General features: G+C 40.1%; 2 protein-coding genes across 3 annotated transcripts; one reads left to right on the top strand and one right to left on the bottom strand.

The window, feature by feature from the left end:
* RTF2 (replication termination factor 2) lies at window positions 1–26,813 on the bottom strand. The gene is made up of 9 exons (XM_032704810.1): window positions 26,683–26,813; window positions 25,154–25,248; window positions 24,906–24,999; window positions 24,586–24,725; window positions 23,305–23,383; window positions 6,896–7,009; window positions 3,760–3,814; window positions 3,568–3,660; window positions 1–1,746 (listed from the first exon to the last, which is right to left on the bottom strand). The coding sequence occupies exons 1-9, from the start codon at window positions 26,749–26,751 to the stop codon at window positions 1,562–1,564; spliced, it is 924 nt and encodes a 307-aa protein (XP_032560701.1). The 5' UTR covers window positions 26,752–26,813; the 3' UTR covers window positions 1–1,561.
* LOC116795256 (beta-1,3-galactosyl-O-glycosyl-glycoprotein beta-1,6-N-acetylglucosaminyltransferase 7-like) lies at window positions 10,368–17,446 on the top strand. Of its 2 annotated transcripts, XM_032704809.1 has the most exons (6): window positions 10,368–10,740; window positions 13,052–13,177; window positions 13,685–13,791; window positions 14,502–15,533; window positions 15,978–16,073; window positions 16,866–17,446. In XM_032704809.1, exons 4-6 carry the CDS (start codon window positions 14,558–14,560, stop codon window positions 17,090–17,092), a joined length of 1,299 nt encoding a protein of 432 aa, XP_032560700.1. In that variant the 5' UTR covers window positions 10,368–10,740; window positions 13,052–13,177; window positions 13,685–13,791; window positions 14,502–14,557; the 3' UTR covers window positions 17,093–17,446. The 2 variants fall into 2 exon arrangements, with proteins under 2 accessions (XP_032560700.1, XP_032560699.1); XM_032704808.1 differs by lacking the exon at window positions 13,685–13,791 and having other exon boundaries at window positions 10,386–10,740; window positions 16,866–17,092.
* Window positions 26,814–26,896: the final 83 nt, after the last annotated feature.

Below are 26,896 nucleotides of genomic sequence, written 5' to 3'. Positions count from 1 at the left end.
TAAATTCTACAACAAGCCAATTTTTAATTATACCTGTCAAAATAATAATAAAATCCCAGCAGTTTCATTCACTTTGCTTGAATTACAGAGACCACCTATGCAAATATCAACACAGCATTTGAATCTTCAGTTAACTATTGCCCAATTATAAATGGGGACACTTTTAAAAATGAATTATGAGGATAATTAATAATTTTCACACACAAAGGTAACATGATGCAGGGGTTTTAAAAGCCTCCCAATTTCTGCATTTCTATTCCGGTTGGTTGGTGCCAAGATTATAAAAGCATATTTCAATTTTAGAAGAGGGAGAAAGGAACTTCTATCCCTCCCTCTGGTCACTTCATGTAGATATTATTGGATTCAAATATTCAGCCACTAAATTACTGCAATGGAACATGAACATTTTAAAAGGATTCCTGCATTTGGGGAAACAGCTAAGACTAAAATGGCTAAAGGAAAGCCATAAAAAGTTGTTCTGTTCTAAGTGACAAAGAAAGCACTTACATATCTGTTCAACTGAACATGAATGTTATGGTCACATGACAAGAGCAAGTTTTATTTAAATCAATGTCAAAGGGATAAATATGAAAGCAGAACTGGGTGACACACTATGCTGAGCATCTTTCTGTAACAATTAACAGTCAAACAGTTGTTTGCTGTTCAGAATTTTAGGTCAGAAAATAAAACAATGTGCAAATTCAGAATGGCAAATTGCCCCTCTGAGATGGCCACAGAACCTCACTGTTCCAGCAGAAAAGTAAAGAATCCCATACTTCTGTTCCACTGTACCCTGATCCTCTGACAAAAGGAAGCAAACTCCCACCTGACACTTCCAATTTCAAACCACACACCCAAAGAAGAAACCCCAAAACCTTGCTGGGAAAACAACAGCCTTTTTACAGGCTCCTCTTTAAAGATAAGATTTATAAGTGAATACTCTGCTACTAAAAACAGGCTACAACAATATGTATAAGAAAAGTGCTGCACAAACATTTTCATGATTGTGCTCTCATATATTCTGTCAAAAGGTAAATGATTTGAAAACACCTACAAAACCTTTTAGGATCATACACTAGTTCCACCAAGGGCCCAGTTAGCTTCACGGAAAAACAGCATTATTGCTCTTTTTGCTGTCAGAGAGTTGCAGGAAGTTTGAATTCTGTACTAATACTTTGAAAACTATAATTACAGGTGTGGCACAAATCAACAGAGGAGAAGAGCAGGCAGAAACTTCTCCCCTTCCTCCTCCTGAGGACACAGCCAGCGTGAATAAGGATGACAACACCCAACTGGAACGAGAAAAGAAAAATTTCCATGCAAAAAATTCAACATTTTAGAATGAGGTCTGCTGCTACAACGTGGATTCTGGTGATCTATTTCTTCTTTAACAGAAGTTGCAACTAACACAAGTTCTTTAGTTATTAGCAAGTTTATAAACAACTTACAAACTGAGCAATTCCAGATAATATCAGATTACGACAAAAGTATCAGAGTTGTACAGAAAAAGCCTTGGGGAAGGAAAGCAGCAGTGGATGTTCCAATCAGGCTGCTCATTGTTTCAGAAATAGTAAGCTGTGTGAGTAACCCAATTGGAACACTCCTCCTTTGAACGTTTTGCTGAGCTGTGTGTTGTAAAAATAGATTTGTACGCCTCAGACTTCTCCTCGCTGTCTGCAATGGGTCTCTTCGTAGTAGCAGAAGGAGCCTTATTGATTTTTGCTGAGACAGATGAATTTCCATTTTCTGAGAGAGAAAAAGGAACAGAGTGAAGCATGAATAACAGTTCAAAATTGATAAAAGTACCTCAATAAAGATGAAAAAGAGTATTTTAAAAATAACGTACAGAGATGAAACACATACACTTCTGAGTTCTATCATAAAGATCTCAAATTGTACTCAACAGCTTTCAGAATTCACACTCAAATTCACTTAGAAATCTTGAAAGAAGAATTCCTTCCTATTTGTGTAAATCCCTTGCACTGCAATTCAGTATTGACAATATTTATTCCTCTAAGTGAAAAATGGCTCTGAGCTCCAGTCTTCAGAAACATGAAAGCATCCCACCACCCTGCAGTATTGTTTAGAAATTAGCTATCAAATGCCAAAAGCTAAACTTGTCACATACCTTCCCCAGGGAATCTCCCTCCTCCCTTTATTCTTTGCAAAGTCATTTATGAACAGTAACAATGGCCTGCACCATTTTATATTTGTAGTAGGAAAATGCCCATCCCTCTGTTTCTGATACCATTTCTCTCACTGGATTATATTACTGCTACAAAAAACCCCCTCTATTTCTTAACAACTATTGAATCTTCTCCCAAGTTGCAGGGTGGTATTTGAAAAAGCACATGCCAAGTCTCTGGTGCACAGAAATGAACAGAGAAGTTTGCAGAAACTCAACATCCTTAGTTTAATTTAGGCACAACAACTTGTAAATAGCTGTGGGGAGCCTGTCTGAAAATGCACTGAGCTGCCTTCTGCTCACAGGAATTGTATGTGCAATCCTAAATCCTCACAGATGAAACCCTTTTATATCTGGAGAATGTTACTTGTAATGCCACCAATAGTTGTCTGGAAAGCATTACCAAGCACTGGATTTGAAAGAATGACTGTGCTGCAAGTCCAGAACCCTCAGGGTGCTGTGTTCACAAATTCACTTCTGTGCCACTGGCATTCCTCATGGATCTTCCTTTATTTTCCCTCTCTCCTCTTTACCTCTTGCTGGTTAATATAACTGCTGCCAGAAACCAGTGACCTGACATTTCAGAAAGTGTATTTTTTTCTTTTACACTCTCAGAAAATAGAAGTTCATTAAACATTATTAGAATTCCGAGGCTGCTAAACATCCAAGAGCAATTATAATTATGTAGAATGAAATATTTTTAAAAGCCTATCCTGTATAAAAACAGACACTAGAGGGCAGGTCAGGCATTGCAGATGGAATTTCTCCCACAGTTTATCATTTAAACACTTTCAGATTCTTCCAATTATTCTGACTTTTTCCGTGGCTGTAACGGACATGATTTAATACTTTACACACAAAACTCAGACTGACCTTAAAAATGTACCCATTCTTATAGTTTGGTATGAAAACATCAGTATGAACTGCAGACATTGAATAACAGGATATATATTAAATAAAGAAAGGGCACCATCCTTTGGACTAAAGGGCTGCCAAGTTTACTCATGGCTGCAAGGCTGCTGTAGGTACATCAGTGCATCCTGAATTATACTCCACTACTCCAGGGACACAGAGCAAACTAGCAGCTAAAAAGGAGGACTACAAGTCAGGTAACCAGGAATTTTTCACACACTTCACCAAAATGAACTGCCAGAATGTATTTCTTGACCACTTGTACCTCAAGAAACTACTAATTTTCCTCCACTACCTCCTAGACAGTAAGACAGATACACCAAACCCTCGACTGCATCACTGTGTGAATAAGAATCTCTGATTTCAATCATTCAAGGTGGTTCCCACCAACTTAAAGCAATATTAGAATGACATAAAACAAGCAAACCTGTTCAAATTTTTCACATTAAGATTAGAGAATTAACGCCAACCTGAGCTTTTGGTGAAGATAATCTGTCTCTTTTCCCCAGAGCTGGAATTGATAAAATCCTTTCCATTCGTAGCTTTTGAGGGACCTGGAGAATCTAAAAAAAACAAAAAAAAAGGAAAGAACAAAAAAAATGAAATCATGAATCTGCTTCATGACTCAGAAGGTGACACAGAATTTGGAGCTGGGACATTACCTTCAGTGGTCTCTTGCTGAGAAGCTGATCCTGCTGACTTGCATTTCTTTGATTTCTGAAACAACACAAGCAGAGTCCTGGTGACATCCTGAAAGGATGTACAATTCCCAACTTGTATTTGAGAGACACACAGCTTCATTTAGTACATTTTTATGTCTTACACAGTGGAACTCTTCCTTTCATGTTTTTTGTATTATTTCTACATGGAAAAAAGAATAATCTTGGCAACCTAGAGTTACATTAAAGAAAACTGTGTAGGCCCAAACTAGATTTGCCTGGATTCAGTATTTTGGTTTTCATACTTTGCAGGGGTGTGTGTTATTATCATTAAGGTTATCTGATACTCTGAACCCACACAGCAGGACAGTAAATTGCAAAACATTAAACAGGACAGTTAACTGTAATCAATATATTTTCTATAAAAATTCCAGAAGAATCCTGCATCTCATATCCACTTAATTTTATTTAGCTGATAAAAAATCCCTCCTGGCTAATCTTCAATAACAGGGTCCTTTCTTGCATGATTGCTTGGGAAGAAGAGATGCAAATAGTTGATCTAAATCTTTTAAAAGCATCTGTGCAGCAGATTTTCCAAATTAATTTATGTTTTTCCAGATTAAAAACCACAGAAAAACCCAAACTACAGCAATAAGAATCCCACTACTGGCTTTGATTACAAAAATGCTAAGCTGAAAAAGAAAGATGTATTAAAACAGTCCTTAGCATTGTTTTCACAAAAGATGGCTGGATACATTCAGAATGGTGTACATGTTTCAAGACATCTGCACAAACTCCAAGGAAATAAATCTATTTAATTCTGTTATAAAAACTAGGAGAACCCACGCTGTGAAGCAAAGGATTAATGTTCGGGGGAAAAAATGCCACTGCAAATGTTGCTGCAAAGCTGAGCCAGGAGGTGGTGGCAGAGGGTTATGGCTCTGAAAGCAAACTTGGCTCTCCTGGTGTCACAGAATCATGGAATGGTTTGGGCTGGAAAACGACCTTAAAGCTCATCTCATTCCAACCCCTGCCATGGGCAGGGACACCTTCCACTAGACCAGGTTGCTCCAAGCCCCATCCAACCTGGCCTTCAGGGTATCTGGAAAACCTCTGTGCAGGTGTTTCCACCTTTTTGTTATGGGTGGATTTACAAAGAAAAGTTACCTCCCAGTATCTGGCATCTGAACCACGAGATGTTTGTAAATGTATGGATGCACACATTCTTTATGCATAATATAGAGTACAGATGCATTTCATTATGGGCACATATGACACAGTCGAGCTTGAATAATTTTTTTATGCTAGTGCTGGTGCATCTTCCTGATGTTTTGTCTGATGGAGATAAAGAAAAGGACTTTGTGCTTCCTGCTCCAAATACAGGGGGTCCACTTAGCTTGCTCTGCAGTAACTGAGGAAGAAATCTGTGCCAACAAACTGGAAGTTGTCCTCTGATACTGGGACTGGAGCTCCCAGGTCTCAGATCAGAGCAAATGGTGCCAGTGACAGAGAGACTGGTTTGAGCTGCACAGACCAGCTGGGACAGCAACATCAGAACTTGAGGATTAAATGCTGAGAGATTGGCAAATCCTGTTCCCTGCCTGTAATAAAAGTCTCCACAGAACAAACAAATTGCATTTGCATATTCACCCAAGGTACAGAGAGCCCAAGGGCCAAGGCATGGTGTCCTTTTGGCTGCCACCACAGTGACTGTGCTGGCACTGTAAGAGCCAGGACTGCTTGACACGCTCAGGTACCTCTTTGCTGTGCAGAAGCTGGGGACAGCACCAGCTTTCAGACTATTCCAAATTACTGACCCAAAGCTAAAAGTGCTTTGTTAGGACCATATTCTTAAAGAAAATCAAGTGCAAGCAATCACTGTTTTGGGGCTGAGCACTCATCTGCTGAAATCTGCAATAGTCTATCATCAAATTATCTGTACTTTTTTAAAAAACATTTAAGTACTACGTACTGAGGAAAAAAAAAAAGAAAAAAACATCATGAGGTTTTTGCTCTTATGCCAGGAGCTGTAGGACATGACATGTAGAGGCTATGAAAGAGTGGAAACAACACAGCAGGATAACCATCCTTTTGATGTATTGCCCAGGCCCACTGATGCTGTCCTGGCACAGATGAATAAAGATCTTATGATGAGAAGGAATCATATGCTCACTGGTAAGTAAACAAGTATTTGTTTTAAAACAAACCAGGAAAATATTTGCATGCCACGTAATCTACAGCAGACAAAATCTAGGGCAGTAACAGGGGTGAGATGATCAACCTCCATCTAAAGTCTCAGTTGCTGGAAGTGTCAGACAATGATTCATGTTCTTGAGATTCAGCAAAGTCTGTCTGCATCTGGCCTGAGTCAGCACCAAAGGTTTTGTTTGCTTTGTCATCCTCCAGAACAGCAATGGCAGGCCAGGAAAAAACAGCAAGGTTGAAAAAATTCCCATATGCAGAACTATCATTTGACTGCTCAGTGCCACAGAACTACTAATACTGCACAGAGGAGTAGTTACACAGCAGAGAGTACACAGAGCTGCAATGACTTTATTTCCATTGTATTTTGCCTGGTCAGATAAAAAATGTAAAGATCTCGACAGTATAGAGAGAATGAGCACTGCAGTAATTGCTGAGGATTGTGAGAACCACAAAACATGACAAAATTTCCATACTGTGGTCTTACAGCATCACACCAGGAATGTACAGATCCCAATATTGTGTTTCTGTGGCCAATAGAAAAGACTTGGAGATCAAAACACTAATAACCTGTCACCAGGAACTACCACATGAAATACTGGGACGATGTAGATCATTATTAGAATGAATTAATGTCAAGAAAACCCTGAAGTATGGCTGGCACATTGTCCATGTTACCCACTGCATGGAATTTAGTGATTTCCAGAGCACTGGGCACTGCCTGCTGGTCAGAAGAAACTTTCAGTACATACAACTTCAATATGTCATTGGCAAAACACACACACAACCCTACTACTTTTAAAAGTAGTGCTTAAATACAACACAGCTCACTGACTGAAGTCTTTCATCTGCATAAAGATTAGCAAGTTTAAGAGCAGACTGCACTGCAGACAAGAATTCTTTCAATTTTGTATTAAATAACATATGAAACGATTACCTTTTCTAATTTACTTTTAAGTCTTCTGTCCTCCATCCTTTTCTTCAATACTTCCACATCTTCCTTGTTACCATTAAGGATAATCACATCTTCCTCTTGGAAGGGAACACCACACTTTGTGGAAAAAAAAAAAACCAAAACAAAACCAGAACAAAATTAGTATTATTTTCCAGATTTTTATGCTGGCAAACCTTTGTTAAAATTAATACTGTGTTCTTTCTCTTTTAATACAGTCTAATACATCTTCTCACTTCAAATGGCAATGGAAATTGTGTATTTATTTCTCTGTCTCTTATAAACAACACTCTGAACTAATTCTTTTTTTTTTTTCATTAAAAAGAGTCCCATAGGGTATTTTCTGTTCATGGGTTGTTTTACTGGCATAAATGTACTTAAACAAAGTAGGTCTAAGTAGAATCTACTCAAGTTTCTGAATCCTACAGCTAAAACTCAGAAGCACTTTCTGATTTTTAGTTATGAAAGCATTTGATTAGGATCTAACCAATATGCCATTCTGCTCTAGAATTTGTCTTTCAACTCAGTGATATGAGAAAAAACAACTGACAGGAGCAGTTCCTTTACACTGAGTAAGGACAACACCAAAAGTGTTATTCCTCTACATGTAGAACTGACAGCACCAGGGAACTTGGAGGCTTTGATTTCTTTTAAATAAATAAATAAATAAACAATAACAACAACAGCAACAACAAAACAACAACAATACCATTAGTATTAGTATATTACTATAGGGATAAAAAGAGGTCATAAAAGCAGAATAATTCATTCACCTTGTCTTGCTGTCTCACTGTCCTTCATCTGAATCATCAAACACTCCCAAGTTTCAAAGTATTTTCAGAAATTAATCTGGATAATGGATGCAATGTGCTTCGTGTAATTCCATATTTGTTTCATGGATGAAAACACAGATGTTTCACTGTGCACATTTTCAATCATTTGGTGCACCAGCACATTTGACTACGATGTTTTCTTTTCTAAGATCTCAATTTCCTTTTATTTATTTTTTTTTTGCTGGCTTTTTTGTTTGGTAGGTTGTTTTGGGGTGGGTTTTTTTGTTATTTTGTTAAATCCAGAAGCTTTCTGTTAATCTGCAAGATTAGTTTATAATCCTGCCTCTGTCATTACTCTTCTGTTTTCTGAACAAAGGTTTAGAAAGGTTACTCATGTTATTTGCGGTAGGAATTAAACAAATGAAAGGACACATGGGCAGTACTTTGTCCACACTCTGCTCACGTGCTGAGCACAGTCTAAAAACTGAACCTGTACACAAGTGGTCAGAGATTATGAAGGAGAAACAAGGGTTAGAGAGAGGTAAAGTAAGTAAATCAGGCAGAATAATAAGTCAAACACAAGAAATGGGTGAGTAGCCCAAATTTTTCCATTCCTACTCAATGAGCCGGTGTTAGAAACACCAGCCTTGAATGATCTCAGACACTTGTCAGGGAGATGTCTACAAAATCAAGACAGTCTTCATATTGAGGCAGGAGCAACTGGCAGCTGATCTGATTCTAAAGAAGCCCCACACATTCATTTTTCGTGGGGTGTTTCCTCATACAGCATTTAAAAAGCACATTCTGTCACTGGGACTCTAATTTCAATAAATGTAGCATTTTGAAAGAGCAAGCAAATCCAGGTTCCCATCTGGAAAACACAGGTGGAATTGTTCAAAAATGAAAAGTATTTACAAGAAACAGGGAAATACAGACAGTGTGTTCTTTCCATTCCCTGAAACAGGTATTTTTTGCCATGACAACAGTCGGATTATATCACAGAGACCATCCCCTTCCAAACATACTTGAAGTACAGCAAGTTATAGGCACAGAACCATCTTCACCTCTCTGCATTTCACTAACTGTAGGGACTATTTGCTGTTGCATCATACAGGGCATCAAATGTCAGTTCTGTTGGGTGCAAAGTTTTAGTTCTGATTTTGTAAAAAGCTCACTATCTCGTCATGCAAAAAAAAGGAAAGATTTTTTTATCTTGACATTTTGATAATGAGACAAAAAGCAGAAAGAAATTTCAGTTTTGCAAATCCAGAAGGACTGTTCCTTCACATTAATTAAGGTCTTTTGGGGCAGAGCTTTGTTTTATAACATCACAGGTTCTCCCTTGCTGTTTGGGACTTTAAACACATACCAAGGTACTTGCTGGAGTTCTTAGCACCTTGAATAGAAGACATTCCTAAATGAGACTGAACTTATAAACTGTTCTGCAATGGACAAAGCATTAGAGGAGCAGTTTGCAGATCCAAATCCAAGATTTAATCTGTAATTGAAGAGTGGGATGTTAAGGAGGAAGGAGATGCTGCACAAGCAGCGTGATTTTGGTCCAAAAGTCTTTGCGGGGTTCAATTACAGAAGCCATGTTCCAAACTTTTTATATCTAAATGGCTTAACACCATTGCATCGAGGAATTATTTAAAGAGGTGAAGATATGATCAGTCTTCAAAGTCTGATACTCATAAATTTATGCTCCCTATATGTGCATGTGTACATAGCCCACGTGTACACACAAACATATATACACACAAATCAACTCCTCAAAAAACCAAACCAAATCCATCCCCAAATATTTGAAATAATAAGAACAATAAAGGTATTATGAACTGTAACAGGTATATTAGCTTTGGTATAAATATAATCTGTTTAACTAGAAAAAGAAATAGTGAAATTACTCATTAAACAGGGCAGGTATTGAGGACTGAACAAACACAGAGACTGAACATCCACAGACCATATCAATGTTCATCTCCCAGCCACACAAACTGATGTACTAAAGATTACTGTCTCTTATCACAGTTAACTAAACATGTTCTGAGAGATAGTTTTCCAGAGGTTTATCCATGTAAAAGATCAGTAGTGTAAGATTTGTTGAACATAACTTTCGACACTGCTGTCCCACCCAGACAAACAACAGGTCAGAGGGTAAAGGACAACTTGGGACGAGTGGAAAGTCTCCTACAAACTAATTCACAGAATGGGAACTTTCACTCAGGAGTTGCAGCATCTACCACAAAACCAGTCCAAGCCAAAGCCTCTATTTAAAAAGCTTCTGTGAAAGTCAATGATTATTTTGTACCTGCCATACCTGCAGCTGTGACTTAATTTACTTTGAGGTTTCCTATTTATTTCTGACCAACGCACTATTTTTATCAAAACGTGTCCAAAACACATCATCCCTCTCACTTGTTTCTAGAACCCCAAAGCTTCCTAATTCCAGTAAATCCAAGCCACTAACTCGTCACTTATTTAAACCTTTAAGAAGGTTTATTAAAACCTGTAAGAACCTTTATACGGGCAGTAATGGCAAACATTCAGCTTGTGACAGAGACCTTTCATTTAAGCTTCCAGTTTAAATACCCAGAGGCAGCTCCCAGCTGTAGTTATTTGCTACAAACTGGAAAGTTTCAGCAGGCAAAGAGTTAAGGACTTGGGGGAGGAGGAGGAGGAGGAGGCTGGTTCCCAGTTCTCCATCCACATGCTCGGTGAGGTGCGGGGGTTAAAGGCTCTGGGGCAAAGCAATTCTTGGGAATCGTCAGCGATGTCCTCCCCAGCCCTGCACGGCTGATTTCAGCAGGGATGAGAAGTTTTCTCTCCAAAGGACGTCTCTGAAGGCAGGGAGAGCTTTGCTGCAGGATAAATATGCTAAACATTGCGGGGAGTCGGAGGGAAGTGGAAATGAAAACAATCCCCGTTAATGTTTAACCCCCTCGCCGAGGGATCTCCACGAGCCGCAGGATGAGGGACACCGACTCCTGCTGAAGGACAAGGAGACCCGGGATTTATTTTTATTATGCTGCCGTCTCCTGGCTAATTTTGGACAAGGTAAGACTGCATCAGTTAGACTGCGGGATTCAATCTTTTGCTTTTCCTTTGCTAAAAACATGTTTTAATTTATGTAAAGTGACAGATATTTTCCGCTTCAAGACCATTTCACTCAAATCTGCAATAGGGTTCATCTATTTTTTTTTTCTTCTTTACCTTGTCACAGATGCAAAGTACGGTGGAGGTCATTTCTACTAGCTGTTTGTATTATAAAAATCACAGTAATTATGGTCACTCAAGCAACTTAATCTTTTTACAGCCCTGTAACTTAAGGGTTTAAATAGCTTTCATAGTATTTGTTTTACATTATTACGAGGTCAAATGCACCAGGACAACTAAACAGGAAAAATAGCAAAGATGAACACTAAAACTCTGTAAATCTGAATATGCATCAGTAAACTCTAATGCAGCATTTTTAAAATAATGATTTAATATTTTTAAGGCAATATTAACAGGGTTTGATGAAGAAATGCTTTTACTCGATGCATGTCAGAACCTAAAGCAGACTCACATCCCGATCCAGGCTTAAACAAAAACCAACAATGGAAAAAGCAGTTAAAACTGCTGATTTTAACATTAAGTTTTTAAAGTATCCCCTGTTTATAAAATATCTACACTAATGCCTACATAAACAACTTTCAAACAAACAAACACAGATATAAAATGATTTGAAAATAAAGAGTTAATGCTTTTTTACCATTTTGTTAGAAGATGAAGTATTCCCCTAGTCATTTGTTTCACTAAATTACAAAGTCATATGAAGAAAATACAAAGAGTACAGAGAAAACAAAATATTTAGAGGTGCAGTGATGCAGTCCAAAATCCAATGGCAGGAAGAAACTCCAAATGCAAAACGAGTTTTTCCTATGAAATGCAGTCAAATATCTGCTAATGGGGTCTTAATGAGCTGAGATGACGTTTCACAGGCTTTTTCCAGGCATAATCATAATTCCTGTTTTCTCTAGCGTTTACCTTGTTAATTGTGATGGAGGAGCTTAGGCTTACAAAATTTTTCTGTCAAGCAATATCCATAAAAGCAGCCACAGGAGTGCTTGAAAACCTACAAAAATGGGGGTTTTCTTTTCTTTCTTTTCTAAAAATTAATACAACTTCATCTTCAGTATTTAGAAAACCTAAGTGTAACATTAAAAAGGCTGTTCAGAGAGACATTCTGCTAACAAAAAATACCTGTAATGGCACTCTTGCATAATAAGACTAAAGGGCAAGATAATCACAAACTGGGTTATGCCTGGACAGAGGACATTCCCAACAGGATCTCTTGCTCCTCAAGGGCAGGAGGAAACCTGGGAACATAGTCCTTGCCTAGAGGATTCTACTAAAGGACAAATTCCGTTCGCAGGGGGACTAACAGCTGCAGTCCCAGCTCTCAATCTGGTAAAACACTAACAGAAAGCCATGGCTTTCATGCTGTAATATCCCCTGAGGCTGAAAGATGTCAAATTCTGTTCTTGAAGGCCAGGCTTCATCATTCAGTCATTCCCCATAAACATGTTAACGCTGGAGAGGAGTTGTTGCTTCTTACCTGATAATGGGGTGTTTGTGTACTTTGCTGCTGCCATATAAAATAACAGTTTCTAGATGCCATGTAGTTCAATAGGAAAAAATCCATAGTAAACACTTAACAGCCCGAAACATCCCTGGAAGCTATTACTTGAAGGGTAATAAAAATTTAAGTGTATGAAAGCAGCAGGTTCCCAAGGGAACTACCCTTTGCAACCTGTCCAAAGAGGTATTTAAGGAAAAAAACCTGGCAAACACGGTCATTCTGTACAATGTTCTGTATTTAAGCAGGTATAGAGTCCCAAATATTTCTACAGCTGCCCAGTGTCTTCAGTGTAATAGTTATGTCCAGAATGAACCTTCCCTGTGACAGACCAGAGATCTCATGACATTCGCTAATTCTGAGGAATCTCAAAGCTCCTCCTGCAGTTATTTCCTCAGAATAGGCCAGTTTGTCTGAGTCCAGTGCTTCCCTAACAGACACTCCCCAATTTCAGCCCCTGGGTACCTCATGGCCCTCATGCAAATCTCCTCTGGCACAGGATACAGCCTGGGTGTAATTCACTTTTACTGCAAAAATCCTGGTTTTCACCTTCCAGTGGGATTCCTTTCCTCCTGCTTTCTGCACAGTATCAAAAGGTTGATTTGATTTGCTCGAGTCTTTTGTTGAAACGGATTAAAATACTTCTGTCGAGCTTGTTTACCCAGTAAATGTATCCCTGAGGAGCTCTGAGGCAAAAAGATTCTTCTGGGACCTGATTTTGTCATGTTTTTCTTGCATCCAACGCAGACGGAAGAGCTGCTGCCAGAACACCCAGGGAAAATGGATGAACCCTCCACCTAACACACAACTCCACTTTCTGGAATGCTCAGTGGAAAAGAGGCATTCTTCCAGCATGAAATCCAGTGCATACCAGTAAGGACCAAAAGATAAATACATTCTTTCCCAACAGCCTAATACAATCTTAAAAATGTGGTAATAGGCACTCTCTTGGGTCAATTTCTGTGTTCTTACTGCTTTTTAAATGGTATGTCTCATTGCTGCTTTAACTACAATGCCCTCTTTATTTTCAGATTTTTAAGAGAGAGATATATATATACAGAGTTTTTATTAAAAAAAGTACTGTCCACTTCTTTCTAATGAAAACCTGGAGCCTTCTAACTGTAACAGCATTCCTGGAATGAAAGTACCTTTATAAAAATATGTTTGGTCTCTGCTCCTATAGAAAGCCAAATGTTTTGTGATGTTGACAGCTGCAAAGTGTAAAATATTTCAAGGTGAAAGGCAAATTTTGTTTTAAAAAAATATTCTCATCGAATAAAATGAGAAGAGAAAATTAATTACCTTTAAAATAAAAATAAAAGCTTTTAAAATTAAAGTTTTAAGCAGGTGGTGGACCCTTCTCCCTGGTATTTTCTCTAGGAATTTCAATACTAAATGCTTCAAGGATAAAGACTTCACGTAATTGCTGTGGGATTCAGGACTTCTGCATTCTCATTCTTTTGACTCTTCAACAAGGTGGATGCAAGGTAAAAAACACAATGGAAAAACTCCTGTGCCAGTACTGCAGTAAATTCCAGTTATCTCTGAATGCTAATACTGGCAGTGGTGTCCTTATCTCAGGGTGTGCACATATGCTAAAAATAAGAAAAGAGCGTTGTCTGTATGTTCTGTTTTCCAGAGCACTCTAATACAAAGATGTCCGAGGAAGAAAAAAAATACCTCTCTCAAATAGTCAGAAACATTTGCTGACTTTATAAGGATAAAACCCAGTGTATTTTGTGGATTACGTTTTAGTCTCTTCCTTCTGTTTATTTAATAAATTTTCTGTTGATTTAATTTACTGAATTCTGATCCTCTGGCAGATCTCAAGGTTTCCCAGGCCTTGAGGAAATCTCAGCAGCAGCTGTTCCTCAGCACACAGTGCTTCCATGTCTTTCCTGGGGCACTGTACTCACCTTCTGCCACACAAACTCCTACCTGATGGGCTAAGCTCCCCATGGGTCAAGCAATGAAAATAGAAAGCCATTTTGGGCTCTTTTATATCATTTTAGGATAATTTTGTCCTGGAAGGGCTGCTTCGTGGCTCTGCAACTCCCATTCCCAGTACACTGCAGCACAGGCACAGGGTTCCTCCTAGCAGGTATCCCAGCATTTATAAATGCATCACTAACATGCCATTTATTTTAAAAGAAATAAACAAAAAGGTTCTCTTCTCCTATCTCAATTTTCCTTTCAGATAATCTGAATGTTTAATTAAACTATGATGAGAAGACAGTATCTGGAAAACAAAAGATGAACCCACTTCATGCAAAGAAATCAAGATTTTTAGTGTGCGTTGCTGTCTGTACGTTCATCTACACTTTCATCTACCTAAAGGTTCCTCTTTCTGAAGAGCCAAATGAACAAAAATTAAATGTCAGAAGAGCAGAGTGTGGTTTTTACCCAGATGAACTTTGTTCAGCTCTTTTTGTGGGGAAACCTGCCGCCTTTAAAATTGGAAACTTCTGTCAGAACTCCTACCAACCCAAACCACTGAGCTGCATTCAGACTTCGTGCAGCTGCTCCACAGTTCTGAAGACTCTGCATTTTATCACAAGCCCACTGTCAGATGAAGAAGGAAATTTCTCATTGGCTTACATTATTACAATTCACAAGGAGCTGGAAATGTTTGTAAAGCTGCTAAGAGCTATTTATATGCCTCAGAATATTTACTGCATACATATTGATGAAAAGTCACCAAGAGATTATAAAACTGCTGTACAGAACATCGTTAATTGCTTTGAAAATATTTTCATTTCCTCAAAAAGAGAACATGTTGTTTATGCAGGATTTTCAAGATTACAAGCTGATATTAATTGCATGAGAGACCTAGTTAATTCCAGAGTTCAGTGGAATTATGTTATTAATCTATGTGGTCAAGATTTTCCCCTTAAAACAAATAAAGAAATTATACAATATATGAAAAGTAAGTGGAATGGTAAAAATATTACTCCTGGGATAGTCCAACCACTTCATATGAAACACAGAACACAGCTTAGTTACAGAGAATATGTTCATTCTGGAGTGCCATACTTGTATCCAGGAAAGACTATGAAAGCTAAACCTCCACATAATATGACAATATATTTTGGCAGTGCCTATTATGTGCTCACTAAAGAATTTGTAGAGTTTACATTGACTGATGCACGTGCAAAAGATCTGCTTGAGTGGTCGAGAGACACGTACAGCCCGGATGAGCATTACTGGGTCACCCTGAACCGTTTACCTGGTAAGGATTCTGTGATTTCTGCTGTGAATAACCCCTGGGCCCAGAGCAGTGGGAGGCTTCTGGCAGGGAGAGGTGTTGAGCTCCAGCTCAGAGCTTAACATCCCTTAATTGCATAAATATGGGCATTTCTTCGGCCTTGATGCTGCCCTTTCAAAAAACTCACATCAAACAAAGCTTGATTCCAGAAAAGTACTACTTACAGTGCAGGCCATGAGCTACAGGGCTAGAAAAATGTTCTTTAAAAAAGGATTTTTATGCTACATGAAGGCTCATGCTCTTAAGGAATAAAAAAAAAGCAGTAAAACCGAGAATGATGTCTGTTCTTGCTACGTAAATATGTACAAATAAATACTTAATGTGACTACAGTTAAAAAGGTTTCAGCAGTGAAAATTTCCCCTTTATTAAGTAGGAAAGAATCTCATCAGAGCCTTATGTTTTTAAAGATGCTCCAGGAGCTACACCCAATGCAGGCTGGAAAGGAAACCTAAGAGCCATTAAATGGAAAGATCAAGAAGGATCCTCACACAAAGGCTGCAAAGGTAAGTGAATGTTGATCATGAACTCACATTTGATTCACTGATGAGCATTAACTGGAGATTACATGTTATTTAAACCAGCTATTAAATGTGCCTCAGTGCTCATATATATTTTGTTTTGGAAGTATCAAAACAAGGCACCCTAGTAAATTACTGCACTGTATCCAATATCAAGACCTATTGATACATATTTTTATATATTAATATATTTTATATAATACAATATTATTGATATTTTATATATTTTGAGAACATCACAGTATCTATACACTGACAACCCTTCTTTCAGCCCCCAGTTACCAGAGCACTCACTCCTCTGACCACTTTTTAGTGGAGGGGCTTTACCTGACAGTAACATTTGTCAGATACTTCCATCAACACTGGGTTAAATCTCTTCAATTTGAACAATATCTAAAAGAATTGTGCTGACCACATAGAAAGCATGCAAAGAATAATTAAAATATGTAACTGTGTAAGCTGAGCACAGTGAAGCACTGAATGATTGAACAGGTAATCCAGATAGATCAGAACAGATGCCCGGCTACGAGACACAACATTAAGCAGAGCAACATGTCAGTGAGGCAGCTGGAGGTAACAAGCATCCATTTGTGTAAAACAAACCCAAACCCTTGCCTTTATAATACTCTTTATTATCCTCCAGCTAAATTTCCATGATGCTCAGTAAGAAATCAAAAGGTATTTTTTGTTGATGACAGTACAGAGTGAAACTACTTTTTAAAATGCTTCAGTTCCTCTTTCTGCTGCTTCCAGATACCTTCAATTTTGTCTTTGCAGGTCACTACATCAGAGACATTTGTATCTACGGACTAGGGGATGTGCAGTGGATTATTGAGTCACCTCATTTGTTTGCCAACAAATTTGAGCCTGCAAAGTACCCCCTGGTCATGGACTGCCTGGAGAGACGCCTGAGGCTCCGGATGCTGCGCCAGGCAGAGGTGCCCATCCAGGACCACTGGCGTTTCCAGGAGCACAGCTACTTCAACATGAGGCTGGATGTCTGAGCTTAGCTAACATCTAAACAAGTGCTCACAATACTGACAGAAACCATGGACATTTTTAGCCATAGACTTCACTGTGTGCATTACAGCATGAGGGTAAAGCACAGTCCTGTACTACCAATAAACAGGTTTTATTTATTACAGTAACAGCTGCTGATGGGTTAATTCTCAAAGGAAATGACATGTCTAAATCTGTAACTTACTGAGGACAAGGGGGAAGTTTATAATCTATTAAGTGACATATTTAGCTGGAAAAATCAATATTCCTTGTGTCCACAGCCAAAGAATGACTAACTGGTATGAAAATAATAAAACAGAAGCAATGACTGGACAAAGATAAAATATGGAGAACACAAATAAAGCCATGGTTACTGAGTGTCTTCTGAAATGGATTGTTTTGAATAATGAAGTTCATGATAAATTTGCAGCGCTTGTACCTAAACAAGCGACAGCCAGTTTCAGACACAGACCATGTCACCGTGGGTTTGGGGTTTGTTTGTTTTCCCCATGGCCAGCTGCCTCTCTAATTTCATTGTGTAGCATGGCAACATCGCTGCTGCCCTTCCCAGGCTTTGCTCCTAATGAGCCAGGGGGGCTGTGTGTGTACCAGGAACAGTCACAGGGTGTGCGTGTTTATCTCTTAAGTCCCTGTTTCTGAGTCTCTGCAGGAGTTTAGGGCAAGGAGACGTGGAAAATTTGAGGCCAGGGAACACAGGAAAATTGAATGAAAGGCTGTCCTTCAATCCTGGTGTACCTGACTTCCCTGAACCTTGGAACAGCCTGTGGCAAGTGCAGGTAACACCTGGCAGCAGCCAGGACAAGCAACTCATTTCTCAAAACCTCTGCAGACCAAACTCAGCACTCACTGGTCCTGCAGCAAGAAAGAGGCTTTCAACACAAAAGGGGCAAACCCAGGGAACAGCTGTTGATCAGGGATCCAGCCCTTTTCCAGACAAGAGTTGCTCTTTCCTCCTCAGAACTCTTAAATTAATCCTTTCACTCGTGCAACAAACAGGGGAATATAAAGAAACAGAGAGGATAGAGGTGGCCTTTCATACAACATAACGACTCTTCCATGGGATTAAAGATCTCACAAGGCTGTGTCTACACTGTGACCTCCAAAGGTCTGGAGGACTGGGAGAGACTATGAGAAACCTGAATTGTAAGAAGTCACTTAAAACCGTTCATCCTCCTTTACAAGTATTTTGGCAAGGATGCAGATCAAAGTTTCATTCCAGTAAATCCAAATTCTCGGTTAATTTGTATGAACTCTGATGCAAACTAATAAAATATATCTTGTTATTTATGAGCACACTTGATTAAAAACTACAAATTACATTTAAATGTTTCGGAGCAATCTGGATGAAAGCTTCAATATGCAGCCAAAACATCCCTCAGTTTTTACAAGACAACTGATAACAGATTTTTTTTTCCCCCAAAATATTCAAATGAATGAAATGAGTCAACAACAGAACATGAAAGTTTCTTATTACAAACTTAGTCACAGGTTCCTGGAATTGTCCTGCTCATTTTCCCACACGAGTTTCTTGGAAACATAATTTCTTTCAAATGAACTTTAACCTGAAGAAAGACCATCTGGTCCCTATTTATTTACAAACTCAACCCAAAGGCGTGTACTCAGCTTCATGTATAATCCAGGACTTATCTTGTGGCTAAATATTGCTGGAGATGCTTTTTTATGGAGGGAAATAATGAAGAAAAAAAAAAGGAAAATAAAAGCTCAGCTCGTTGAGAGTCCCTCTCAGAACCATTACTGAAGCTAATGGGTCTCTGGCACATATAAATCAGAGCAATATTCATAATTAATTTCTCTCCAGTCCACTGAAGGGCACTGCCAGTATTTATCCACTCCAGCATTTATCCACTCCATGTTGTCTTTTAAAATGTGAATGGAACGTTCCTCATTCCCATCATTACAGCAAATCCAGTATCTCGCTTTTACCTTTGGCACCATCACACAGAACAATTGTTGTATATCACTTTGAATTGAATTAGAAGGAGAAATGCAATATCAAGGCACTATATAACAGGGGCTCCTTTTGCAGAAACTGAACCAGCCAAACTCTGGTCTGCACAAAAAGCCCTCTTAAAGCACAATTTAGGTGTGACTTTACCCATGTCAATTTAAGAAAATCACTGCAGCATGACCCTCCTTCCTTAAAGGATTTTGTATTTTAAACAAAATTTTAGGAAAATCATAATTAAACCATTCTCAGCCAGTAAGAAATAGTATTCAAGTCATTATTCTGATTACAACAACCACATTCTATTCTTGAAACACACACAAAAAGCCTTCATGAATTCTGTGTTACCATGTTATGAGTAGATGGATCACAACTTTTAGGCTTCAACAACCAAGATTTGCTAATTCTGGTGACTTGATCTAAGAGCAGATAATGCCAAAGTGACCCTGTTCCAGGAGCCACCGTGCTCTGTACCCTGCTGCACACGTGAGCTCTGTATGTCAAAGATAAATTCTGTTTCAAGAAGCTCTGTATCTAAGTTAAACATGTGATTAAGTGTTTTATATGGCACAGAGTTTAATAGTTAGGGTACTATTTCAAGTGTGTAGTTGACTCTGAAAACAATTCCAAAATAAACTTCAAAGTGATACAAGAAAGTACATTTTAAAATGTAATCTGGTCCTTAACTTTCCAAGTGACTCCCAGAAGGGCTTCCACCACTGATTCAATAACCACTCTCCCATCTCCAAACCACTTCTAGGATACTGTTACACCAATAGGAACTTCTGAGACAAGAGAGTCAACATCCAAATTGATAATGCATAAAGCATAATTTTTGTCAAGTAGCAGACTTTCAATTTAGCAGCACCAAAACCTGCCCATGCAAGAACCTGGAAGCCAGTTAGAACAGGAGCTCCAAAACATTTGGAGAATCTACAGACCAACATAAATCACCACAAACTTACAATCTTCAACGTCTCATCAAATAAAAAGCAGAGTGAGTAGAGACTTGTTTGTTCTTTTACTTTTAGTAGTCTGTTGGAGAATTAAACACCTTACTCAAAAGTGCAAGTTTTAAACTGACAGATTCCATGTCACATGTAATTCCTGAAGAACAGGAAGCAGGAGGCAGCAGAAACCCCCTGATCTCCAGAGCTGCTGCTACAGAACATACATCACCAAACTGTGGAAGCAAAGTTGTTTTTCTCTTCCTGATGACTGAAATGTGATTAAGTCACATTTTAGCATGTGACTTAGTGTTGATAGTTTAAATTTTCCCTTCTTACTGTACAGAAGCTCAAAAAGATGGCTCAAACAAAAGACACTTCTGTGTGAAAAGGTATTACAAGTTTTATCTGCATTCATAAGTTGCTCTGTTTTAGACAAAGCTCTTTTCCAACTCTTTTCAGTCTAAATAGAAGCTTCAAAATTTGTCTCAAGCACTTCATCTGCCCATCTGAGTCTCCAACACAAGCCACCACTAAAAAATTCTCAATGCTCTTTCAAAAAACCTTTGTCCAGGAAGTTTTATATTTTGGCAAGACAGTTCAAAGCATTCATTCTTCAGGCAACAAGAGACAACCTCTGTCTCTCTCTCCGCTCTGCTACAGTGGCTGTTTGTTTGCCTTAGACCTTTCCCATTTTTATGTTATTTTTTAACTTGAATTCTTCACTGTAGTGGTACTTAGGATGAGAAGCAAGAAAGAAAAAGCCTCACACATTAATTACAGTTGCTTTACTAAGAGCCCCCCACCCACGACAGTTCCCTCTCCTATTCCCGTGCCTTTCCCTAGTACCAATAGTCTTTTTAACAATTCCAGTAAAAGCAGATAAATACATGTATTTTACATTGTCAGCTCTTCATGTCAAGTTTCTACTGAGGCAAAATGGGTTTTTTTGGAAGAGAACTCTGATAGAAAGACTGCTTCATCCTCCCTGTACCCAGACCCCATAAACCCTTCCAAATCCAGCACTACACAAATGCTGTCAAGATAAACCAAGGAATGCTGAATCCTTCCTCTTGGTATTTTCCATTGCCTTGAATTAGACAAAATCTGCATATGCATTCTGCTTTTTCCTAAACACTTATTTGCATGTGACTGGGCAAATGGATCCCTCTGTTTCTTGTATGAGCTGCCCCAGCAAAAGGAGGAGCAAACTGAGCAGTGAGATATCTGCTGGATCTCTGTATTCCCTGGGGAATGTTTTCACTGCATCAGAACAGCATTTGCTTGCCAGAGTCCTTTGGGAAACTTGCTGTTTACAGTGGAGCAGACTGGCAAGGCTGCTTTGAGGGCTTACAGGCAGAGTAAACACCCAGGAAGAGCTTGTTTTGAAGGAGCTTTCCTGAATTCCACGTGAGTGGGGATGGGCACGGCCACGCAGTTCCAAAACTGACACTCCTCCAGTCCCCACCCACTACAAACCTTGGGGATGAAGTGAAGACACAGATCCTGCTGGCTGAGAGAGACTGAATACAGCACAACAGCAAATACAGGGGCATCCTTTTGCACTACCCTCATCTGGGCACAGAATTAAGACAGAAGGTGGCCAGGAAACAAGAAAGTTCTGTGGCTCATCTGGATCTCACAGGCTCGATTTTGGTTCAAAAAACATACTGTAATTCCTAAAATACTGCATAAACATATATATGATAATCCACAACATTCAAATATTCTGTACATTAATTTTTTTTTTTTTTTGCATTACAGACTATGTATCAGAAGAGAATTCATTAATAAAAAGTTTCTAATCTGAGCCCATACAGTACTTAATTTTTTCTTCTTTCTTAGTTCATTTCACTGCATGTCCCATTGCTGCCTAAAGATAGAATGTGCTGGGGGAATGCTGCTAATTAGTGCTTTGGATATAAACAAACTGTTGGCTACTAGAAAGCACAGCAAGCAGTTCCCTGTGATCCTATTCAGAAGAGGTCTCTAGTCCCCTTCTTGATTCTGGATGAGAACATTATCAGTTTACACCCAAAGATCTACCAAATCACTCTTTGACTTTAATTAAAGGGCTAAAATATGTTCTCTCAGCTGGTTACCACTGTCTTTGTGCATCAGAACCCAATAGTGATAAAGATGATAGACTAGATATTATATCCACTTCATTATTTCTAGAAGCATCCTTCTGAATATTGTGAGGAATTCACATGTTTGTGAAACCAGCTGCGTGCAAATATGAGCCTATGCTAAATACTAATTATTAAAAATATCCAGAACACACGTGAGATTAATTTCATTTTTATAAGATTATCAGCCTGACCAAACCATGGACAAAACATCTCAATCCTGCATCTACTGATCTATCTATCATCCATCTATCAACCAAAATTTAGACGCAGACAAAAACCCTCATTAAAAATAAATTAGGATCTGCCAAGAGGAAACAAAGCCATTAGGACTAAAGCAATGCTCTAGAAAACAAAATGAGCACTGAGAGCAGCAAAATTCCACAGCACCTGCAGCAGGTCTTGTTTAATACCAATACACTGTATGTTTTACCCAATATCAGGGTGCTCACTGAAAAATAGCTTTCTAAATGTGGCAACTATCACCACAAGTCTTAATGTTAATAAACACAGTGATGGGAGAAAAAGAGTATTTGCAACTTTTAGCCACAAAGAAACCAATTTAATGAGATCAAAAGTGCAGTCGATACTTTCTACAACAATTCATGTAACTGCTGAAAATTTTACAAAGAGTTGCCCCCAGTCCAAAAAACCCAAACAAAACAGCACCAGATGCTCTTTAAAAATACAGGGATCAAAACATAACCTGAAAATACAACCAGTTTAAGCACACAGAGCAGACACTGATAAAACACAAGCCATGTGCATTCAGGAAGAAAATACAACCAAACAAAAGCCCCAAAATCCCAAAGCAAAAACAAACACCCTTTTAAAAAGTGAAATCATAACCAAATATTTGAAAAAATGAAAATTCTAAAGTAGTTCTTGCAAAATCAAACTGCCTCTGAGAATAAAAATATTCATTTTTACATCTACTTAGAAACACTTTTTTATTAAAAAAGGCCATGTAGAATTACTGCAGGCCATCACAGAACAGACCTTTTACAAGTCCCATTTCAATATGGATATTCAGATTAAAAACCCCACTTTACAGTATTGGATGTGAATGCAATTGTATATATGGACCTGTATCTATAGATCTACCTGTGGAGGGCACATGTGACCCCCCTGCTTGTAAAGCTGAAGAAACTCACCTTGTGACAAACTTCTGATTTAATTTCTTTGAGGGCACGTTCAGAGAACACACAGCCACAGTTTCTCAGGAAGCAAAACCTTCAAAGAAAAGACAAGACATAACATGATTTTAAGAAACCCTGTGCCCAAGAGAGATCTGTGCAGTGCTGGTTGAACACAGGAATAATACTGCAATGGATTAGCAGGACACAACTAACTTTATTTACTAGTTCTTGCATCTAATATAACTATCAGCACCTTTAAAGGGGCAATTAGTTTATTATTAGCTTGCACAATGTAAGACTAGAACAAAAAATATTGTGTACATTAAACCACAACACTTATTTTGTTATTTCAGCCTCACAATCTCCTGGCTAATCACTGTCTGGAGGAAGAAATACTTAGCAACTATCAAACTGTGAACCACCATCATCTCACTCATCAGGGTGAACATGCACAGACAAAGAAACTGCCCAAACCAGGATGTGAGGAAATGCTCTGCCCCAGCCCAATAAAACCCAGATTATTGCAGGATTAGGACACACAAGCCATCTCCACTCTCATCCTAACACAGGCAGAGGGAGAATGGAGCAGCTCTGCTGTGAGGAAAGGCTGAGAGAATTGGGATTGTTCAGCCTGACTCTGGGGTGACCTAATTGTGGCCTTCAAGTGCCTGAAGAAACTACAGGAAAGATGGAGAGAGACAGGACAGGGGCCTGGAGTGACAGGACAAGGGGGAATGGCTTCACACTGGCAGAGGGCAGAGACAGATGGGATATTGGGAAGAAATTGTTCCCTGTGAGGGTGGGGAGGCCCTGGCACAGGTTGCCCAGAGAAGCTGTGTCTGCCCCATCCCTGGAAGTGTCCAAGGCCAGGCTGGACAGGGCTTGGAGCAACCTGGGCCAGTGGAAGGTGTCCCTGCCCATGGCAGGGGGTGGGATGAGATGATCTTAAGGTTTCTTCCAACCCAAACCATTTTGGGATTCTAAGAGCTTGATGTGACACAAAGGGAGGTCTCATCCAATCTCCTGTGGTTTGGCCTCCAAACATTGCCCTCTACTCCTTTATTATACATCTAAATTCAGTCAGAAAAGGGTTAGCTTTTATCTTTCCTCTTGAACATGCAATGAAAGGACACTCAGTGGTCTCTTAAACTCCCCCCTGAAAGAGAGACAAACATTCCCCACAAAGGCCTGGGCAGGTACAAGATTTGCAGCATTATCCATTCAGATATCTGCTCTGTGTTCAGTTCAGCACAGTGCTCACTTCTAAACCCAAAATGCAGACCCTGAAACACTGACCTGTGTCTCCCATTCATCTCCAGCCCCACCACGGGGCAGATAAATCGTGCAGACTGCAGGTCATCATACTTGTCACCTTTTATACTCTCCTTATCCCCACTCCAGGCTGGATTATCCACAAGGTTCAGTTCTGTCACGTTCTGAAAAATAAAAATGCAGGCCTTGAGCTTTTTACCAATGATTTGGAGCCATGATAACATTCCTTAAGATTTTTTTCTGTTGCATTTTGGTACTTGTAACACTTTAATACAGGGTGAGAACACAAGGAAATGGAGGTCTTGCAGCATGACTGAACTTTCCCTCATGATTTTAACTTTTACCTTGATGCTCTTGATGTGGGATGCAGATTCCATGGGGGTCTTATCAGGTGACTTGTCCAGCAAAAATTCAATGACGGCATCTTTGTTGTACAACCTGTTAACATCGAAATTGCAGTGATCACGTTTGATTGCCATGGCATTTGTATTTATACATTTATCTATAAATTATTTTTATAATATTTATATTATCTATAACAGTGATCACATTTAATGACCATTATTTTTTCCCCCTGTGGAACCACCCCTACCTGCCCAGCTCACAGGCCACGATGGGCCGACGCAGCTTCTCCTGGCTCAGGGCACAGTAGAACCACCTGGCCACCAACTCAGCAACTTTGTCCACCTGAAGGAACGAAAAAAAAAACAAACCCTCATTATTTTAAAACAGCTTTTATATTTGCAAATTATTTAAGCATAAAATCAGGTAATACTCAAAGCATTAGTGAGATCCTCAGGTTTCTTACCAAACCTACCTTCTGCACTGTAAATTAATTCATAAAATAACTTTAGCAAGGCTGTTTAGCAACGTTCATGGTCAGGTTTGAGGCTCTGCCTACTGACTCCATTTCTTTGTCATGGAACATGAGACCTCTCTGCCTAAATCTAACTCAGGTTTTATATTTTTGTCACTTTCACCAGTCCCCTCTTGATGCTTTTTTTACTCTTCACATGTTCTCCACCACCCTCTTCTCTCTGGTTCTACATCTCATCCCTGCTTGGGTCAACCACCGCTTCCACTCCCTGGAAGGAATGAGGTGAGGAAGAAATCCTTCCCTGTGAGGGTGGGGAGGCCCTGGCACAGGTGCCCAGAGAAGCTGTGGCTGCCCCATCCCTTCAGGAGACCCTTGAACCCCTTGTATTCTGCAGATGGCAAATCCTAGAATTACTGAGGTTGGAAAAGCCCTCCCAGCCCATGGAGTCCCAGCTGTGCCTGATGCCCACCTTGGGACCCAGCCCAGAGCACTGAGTGCCACATCCAGTCATTCCTTGGACCCTCCAGGGATGGGGACTCCAAACCTCCCTGGGCAGCCCCTGCCAAGGCCTGAACACCCTTTCTGTGAAGAAATTCCTCCTGATGTCCAACTTGAACCTCCCCTGGCCCAACTTGAGGCCATTCCCTCTCCTCCTGTCCCTTGTTCCTGGGAGCAGAGCCTGACCCCCGCTGGCTCCCTGCTCCTGTCAGGGAGTTGGGGAGAGTGAGAAGGTCCTCCCTGAGCCTCCTTTTCTCCAGGCTAGGCCCCCTCAGCTGCTCCTCGTGCTCCAGACCCTTCCCCAGCTCCGTTCTCTTCCCTGGACACTCTCCAGCCCCTAAATGTCCTTCTTATTTTGAGGGGTTCAGACCTGGACACAGCACTGGAGGTGTGACCCCACCAGTGCCCAGCACGGAGGGACAATCCCTGCCCCCGTGGCCACGCCGTTGATACAGTCCAGGTACTGTTGGCCTTCTTGCCCACCTGGGCTCACGTTCAGTTGTTGTCACCAGCACCCCCAGGGCCTTCTCCAGCTTTCCAGGCGCTCCTCTCCCATCCCGGAGCGCTGCTGGGGGTCGTTGTGACCCCAGTGCAGGGCCCGGCACTTGAATCTCGTGTCTCAACCCCCCCAGGAGACAAAGGGCCTCCCCTGCAGCCACATACACAGACACACAGACAGACACACAGTCACAGACAGAGACAGGTACCCTCGAGCCGGCCCACGGCGCTCCCCAACCCCTGCCAGCGCCGGGAGCGCCATGCCAGGCTCTCCCTCCCCCTTCCGCCCCCTCGGAGCCCCCTCAGACCTTCTCGACTTTTCGGGGCCCCTTGACCAGCTCGTGCCGCTTGGGGATGGTGCCGCCATCGCACCCCATCGCACTTCCGGGTTCTCCTCCCTCGCGCACTTCCGGCTCGCACAGATGACGTTGCCGCTATTGCTTAGCAACCAGCCGGCTGGGGGCGTGGCCATGGAGGGGGCCCTCGGGTGGGCGAGTCCATCGCGGCAGAGCCGGGGGGGTG

This window comes from Chiroxiphia lanceolata, chromosome 17 (genome assembly GCF_009829145.1).
Source record: "Chiroxiphia lanceolata isolate bChiLan1 chromosome 17, bChiLan1.pri, whole genome shotgun sequence".
NCBI lineage: Eukaryota > Metazoa > Chordata > Aves > Passeriformes > Pipridae > Chiroxiphia > Chiroxiphia lanceolata.
The sequence above is the reverse complement of the archived record's forward strand: the minus strand, read 5'-3'. Positions and strand labels throughout refer to the sequence as shown.

Bases quoted from the DNA above. Each gene is read 5' to 3' on its own strand.
- LOC116795256 (XM_032704809.1), top strand. From the start codon at position 14,558: ATGAACCCACTTCATGCAAAGAAATCAAGATTTTTAGTGTGCGTTGCT. The intron at 15,534-15,977 runs GTAAGGATTCTG...ATGTTTTTAAAG, and splicing joins CACCCTGAACCGTTTACCTG to ATGCTCCAGGAGCTACACCC. The intron at 16,074-16,865 runs GTAAGTGAATGT...TTGTCTTTGCAG, and splicing joins CTCACACAAAGGCTGCAAAG to GTCACTACATCAGAGACATT.
- RTF2 (XM_032704810.1), bottom strand. From the start codon at position 26,751: ATGGGGTGCGATGGCGGCACCATCCCCAAGCGGCACGAGCTGGTCAAG. The intron at 25,249-26,682 runs GTCTGAGGGGGC...TCGTTCCTTCAG, and splicing joins GGCCCCGAAAAGTCGAGAAG to GTGGACAAAGTTGCTGAGTT. The intron at 3,815-6,895 runs GTAATCGTTTCA...GTGTTGTTTCAG, and splicing joins TTAAAAGTAAATTAGAAAAG to AAATCAAAGAAATGCAAGTC.